Source organism: Chrysochloris asiatica, unplaced genomic scaffold (genome assembly GCF_000296735.1).
Source record: "Chrysochloris asiatica unplaced genomic scaffold, ChrAsi1.0 scaffold00138, whole genome shotgun sequence".
In the NCBI taxonomy this organism is placed as follows: Eukaryota; Metazoa; Chordata; class Mammalia; order Afrosoricida; family Chrysochloridae; genus Chrysochloris; species Chrysochloris asiatica.
The window spans coordinates 7,883,548-7,888,951 of record NW_006408656.1 but is presented as its reverse complement, the minus strand read 5'-3'; the positions used below and the strand labels follow the sequence as shown (position 1 = coordinate 7,888,951).

At 47.9% G+C, this 5,404-nt stretch overlaps 1 protein-coding gene across 1 annotated transcript in view; it reads left to right on the top strand.

The window, feature by feature from the left end:
- Window positions 1–385: 385 nt before the first annotated feature.
- The window catches only part of PRPF40B (PRP40 pre-mRNA processing factor 40 homolog B (S. cerevisiae)), a 21,789-nt gene continuing 16,770 nt past the window's right edge, over window positions 386–5,404 (top strand). The window contains exon 1 of the mRNA XM_006870074.1: window positions 386–561. Coding sequence (XP_006870136.1) covers window positions 505–561 — 57 coding nt within the window. The 5' untranslated portion in view covers window positions 386–504. The remainder of the gene's footprint in view (window positions 562–5,404) is intronic.

Here is a 5,404-nt window from a genome sequence, read left to right as displayed (position 1 = left end):
TGTGATGAGTAAAGATAGCTTTATGTACAAAAAGAATGCAGTCCAGCCCAGATCCTTGGTCCAGCATGCAGGATCTAACCGTTCCGAGCGCCCGTACGATGCCCCGGACGCGCCCGCTGAGCCTGGAAAGCCGGAGGACTAAGGTCTTGAGGCGGCCAGCCAGAGGGGCGTGAAAGCAGGAGAGCTGCAGAAGAGCTCTCGGTGAGCCCTAGAGTGGCGCTCTGCGCCGCTTTGTTAGGATCCACGCGAGCCGCACCGACTGTCAGTCAGAGCCCTGAAGAAGAAGGTGCGCCCCGCCTCCAAGGTGGGAGGGCCCCGGACCCCTACGTCCAAGGGGCGGGGCCTTGCTCTCCGCCCCAGGACGGGGGGAGGCGGGGCCGGGACCGGGAGCACCGGGCCGGTTGGGGGCTCGACTTGCCGGCGGGAGCAACCGGAATCCCGGCCAGGAAGGGGTGCGATACCCCCACTGGCCCCGCCTTCCCGGCTACCTCCCGGCCAATCAGAATGGCTTTTACTGGCGGGTGGGCCGAGCCGGCCCAGCTGCTCGGAGGCTCTGGCATGGTAACGTCCCTGCGCGGGGGTGGAGAGGCCCGGGGAGGTCCCACAGCGCCCCCTGCGGCCCGGGCCGGGGCTGGGGGAGCGGAGAGGTCACCGGGGGTACCCCGAGACCCCAGGGGAGAGCGACGGAAATGAGGGGTTAGAGAGAGGAGCGAGGGAGGGGGATGGGGCGGGGATTTGGGGGAGAAGGGGCGGGGGAGGCCATGATGGAGGATGAAGGGGGGAGGAAGGCTGAGGGAATTGAGGGGGACGAGAGTTGCGGGATTGGGTAAGGAGGAGGATGGGAAGAAGTAAAGGGTGGGTTTGTAGGAAAAGGTCGGGAAAGAAGAGAGGTGGCGGGAGATGTGGAAACCGCGGGACAAGGGGAGACGTAGGGACCAGAGTTTTCTCTCCTGGAATATTTGGCATGCCACATGTTTCTCCCTCAGACCCAGTGCTTGCTTCCTCAGGAAGTCCTTGAGTTTCCCTAAGACCACTTAGAGACCCCCTTTTCCATTTCCCCACATTTACAAGACATTGTCTCCTGAGGTGAGGAAGGGGCAGCTAAGGGATGAAAAGCGCCCATCCCCAAAAAATGGACGTGCAGAGGCCCCTTGGTCCCAAACCTGACTCTGCCTTCAACAAACTGTAACAAACTGTGTATGACCTTGGGCAAGTCACTGCCTTTCTTTAGACCTGGAGTTCCTAGCTATTTAAAATAAAAAGGAAGCAGAATGAGATTGATATCCCAGATCTCTTCCAGCTCTAAAATAAGGTGGTTCTTGAGGTGGGAGTTAGGATTAAGGGTTCCAGGACATCGGGGGAAACCAAGGAAAGGATGAAGATGGAGGCAAGGCCTTTGGCTGGGACTGGAGAAAATCCCCAGGGAGTTGGGGGGATGGTGGGCACAAAGCCTGCCTTGGAGTCCTGCTGGAGGGGGAAGGAAAACTCTCCAAGTGAAGGAGGGAGGTTGTCTTAGCAAGAAGGATGAAGACCAGAAGTGACATTCTGTTCTGCAGAGTGATGAGGAGGTGGTAGGACTACAGGGAGGCAATAGGATGATATTTTCTAGAAAGGCAGCCATTATGTTTGGGGAGCAGGAGGAATAAATAGGCTTATATAGGGGAGTGGGGACTTGATGACCAACCTTAACATCACCTATCTCCCTGAGAATTTCAGGATTGTTTAAGAATTGGCTAAAAGAAAACGGCAATGAATCTGAGTGTAAGAAATGACATCTGTGAAACTACTACCTGTATTGGGAGACACTCTGGATTAGTTGAAAGTGTAGGCTTTGTGGTCAGACGTTTGGATTCCAAACCTACCTCTATTATTCAATCTCTTGGAACCATGGACAGGTTACTTAATCTTTCTGAACCTCAATTTCTTTATCTATAAAATAGGGATAATAATAAACTCTAGCATGATTGCAAGAGTCCTGGTGTGGCGCTGTAGGATCAGCACTGGACTGCTAAATGCAAGGTTGGTGGTTCATACCACAGCTCCTCCTTGGAAACCCTGTTCAGGGTCGCTGTGAGTCGGAATCGACTAATAGCATTTAACAACAACAATACATAGTTGCAAGGATTCAGAATGTTTGGCAAGGTATCTGGCTCATAATATGCGCTCAATAAATATGAGTTCTTGTCATTTGTTTCCTTTTCCCATTTTCTTTCTCTCCATTCTTGTCCTTTTGTTATTTCTTCTGAATCCTCAGCTCTGGAATGCATTTTAGATGTGGAGGCTGAGAAGAATTGATTTGCCTTTGAGGGGACTGAGGGAGGGAAGTCCAGGTGAACATACAATGATCAGACAATTGTCTCTTCATGGTCTCTGCTCATTTCATAAGTACGTTTTGTTTCTGGGAAAACACAGGATCTGCCATTTCAGCTCCCTTGCCTATATCCCTGTCATACAATAAATATTTCAGATTCCCACTCAGAAATGTAATAAGGCTCAAAGTTACACTGGCATTATAGCAGGTGGGGTAGGGGTAGGGTGTTTCAGGAGAGAAGGAAATTATAGACTAGCACAGGGGGAGCTTAGGAGAAAGAGGACTTTGGATGGTACATGGCAGTTTATCCCATGACCCTGTTCTCTGTGGGGAACTGGCCAAAAGAAGGGTCTGGATCCTGGCTAATAGTCTCCATCCAAAGTTGGAGATGGTCATTTAATATTATCTACAAGAAGAGTTGTGGTGTGGCACTGCAGGATAAGCACTGGACTGCTAACTACAAGGTTGGCAGTTCAAACCCATGAGTTGCTCTTTGGAGACCCTATACAGGGTCTCTTTGACTTGAAATCAATTCAGTGGCACTTAACAACAACAATAACAGCACAAGTAAGTTTTCCCCTTCTAATATTTGATCCCGGTTCCTTTTCCCCAGGCACACAAACCTTCCTATCTGCTTCTTTCACTAACCTATGCTTGGACAGTTTATATAAATGTACACAGGCACACATGCAATCACTTGTTTGTCACAGTTATGGCCAAGTCTGTATTTCATCACAGGGCTTTGTATGCAGTGTCCTGTCTAGGCATTCGGGGAGGAAAATCTCTGTAGAGGAATCCTCCTGTGGAGAAGGCAGTCCTGTCTGAAACACCTTGCAGACTTTCACAGAATAGCATGTTGTTCCTGGGCAAAGTAGTGTAGCATTTCTCCTCAGGGAACCCAGGTAGGAGTGTATGTCTGTGTGAGGTGGGGTAGTCATAAAGATAGCCTGAAGGAGGGGAATATTGAATCATCTTGAAGAAAGTAAGACAAAAATGTTATAAAAGAAACATGGAAGTAATCGTAACAATTCCTGTGCAAAGGGGAGGAAGGAAGCCACCGAGTCAGGCTGAGTAAAGAAAGTGGAGGGTGGGCCTTTGTGGCAAGACTCTGAAGGCTAGATGAGAGATTCTGTAGGGTGGGCAATAGGGAGCCACTTTTGGGCCTCAAGAAAATGTTGGCTACTTGCTGATGTAACCACATGGATTGCAAGGAATATGCTTGAATTGCTTTCAGTGGCAGGTATGGTGCTTTTAAGGGAGGAGGGCTAGAGGGCAAATTGGGTACAATCCTGGTATGCACCTCAACCAGCTGTGAGAGCTTGGATCGATTACTCCCCTTAACTTTCTCATCTGAAAAGAGGCTACCTTGGTGTCACTTTCTCCAACTCTGACATCCTGTGTTACCAGAAGAGCTACTAGCCCTTACCATGGGCTCCTCCTATGTTTTGAGAGGCCTCCTGAGGAGACTATTTAGCCATTCAGTCAGCACCATCTGTGTGCCCAGTAGGGAAGGGTGAGGAAAATACAATGGGGACATGGCCTTAAGGCCAGTGAAAACAAAGTCCTTGTCCTCTTATATAGTTTCAGTGGGGTGGAGGGCATTATGTCATTGAGTCTGAGATTCACATTTTAACATTTTTTGAAGTAAGGCTGCATCTTAGAATCATCTGTGCGGTATTGTAATTTAATTGGTATTTGTTTTTCACTGTTGTTAATTGCTCCTGAGTCGGTTCCCACTCATAGTCACCCTGGATAGGGTTTCTGAGGAGTGACTGGTGGGTTTGAACAACCAAAGTTGATGTTAGCAGTCCAGTGTTTATCCTTCAATGCCACACCAGCACTCCCTTGTTGTTAAGTTCTGTCGAGTCAGTTCCGACTCATAGTGACCCTGTATGAGGTTTCTGAAGAGCAGTCTGGTGAATTTGAACTGCTGACTTTGCAGTTCAAACCAACCTTGAGGTCCAGCACATTATCCCACAGTGCCACACCAGGTGTCATATACAGTGGTATAATTGGCATGTAAAAAGAGGGCTCTGATGAATCCAGTGGGCTGGGAAAGGCTTTCCTCAGGCAGTGATGGTTGCCAGGTGCACAGGCTGTGTACATGTAGGCAAGGTGTGTAGTGGTGAAGAGAAGACTGCCCCAGGCAGAGGTGGAAGTCTGAGGTAGAAGGACGGAGAAACTTAATGTGGCTGGAGCTTAGAGCTGCAAGCTCAGATCAGGAGCAGACCCTACAGAACCTCACAGGTAAAGAGCAGAGTCTGGTGTGAGGAGGGGTAGTGAGGGGGTAGCTATTGAAGATTTTTAATCAGAGGGGGATGTGATCTGATGTGCATTTTGAAAAGCTTGTTAGACTGCATGTTGGAGTAGATGAAAGGAGACGAGGTCAGATGAAAAATGATGGTGGCTTGGACTACAGAGAAGTTGTTGTTGTCATGTGCCTTGGAGTCCGTTCTGACTCCTAGCGACCCTGTACAGCGTTTCTGAGGCTGTAAATCTTTACAGGGGCAAAAAGCCTCATTTTTCTCCCACAGAACAGGTGGTAGTTTTGACTATGAGATTAATAGCCTGATTCATAATCACTACACTACTAGAGCTCAGGATTCAAATCTTTGGGAGGTAAAATGAGCAGGCCTCAGTAATAGATTGGTGAGGAAGAGGGAGGTCTGGAGAATGACTCTCAGGTGTCTCTCTGGGACAGCCATATGAATGGTGTGCCAGTCTCTGAGATGGGGAACCCTAGAGCTTGGTAGGACCTAAAGATGGTTACATAGAATCTGGAAGCTTATATAAATAATAGAATACTGTACACATACTTTGTTGTCTCCTTTCTCTTGATAATACATCTTAGAGATTGCTTCATATGAGACCAATTCTTTACTATGACTGCATAATATTCCATTTTAGACTTGTGAATATGAGGGGACTTCAAAAGCTTTGTGAAAAAATTTCATGATTTTTTTAATCCTATTTTTCCACAAAAAAAAAATTAAAAATTTTTTATTGTGAATTATGTGATAGTTTACATGGGAGAACATTAGTTTTACATTCATCCTATCCTATATCATTTCGTTGCCATGGTTACAATCCCCT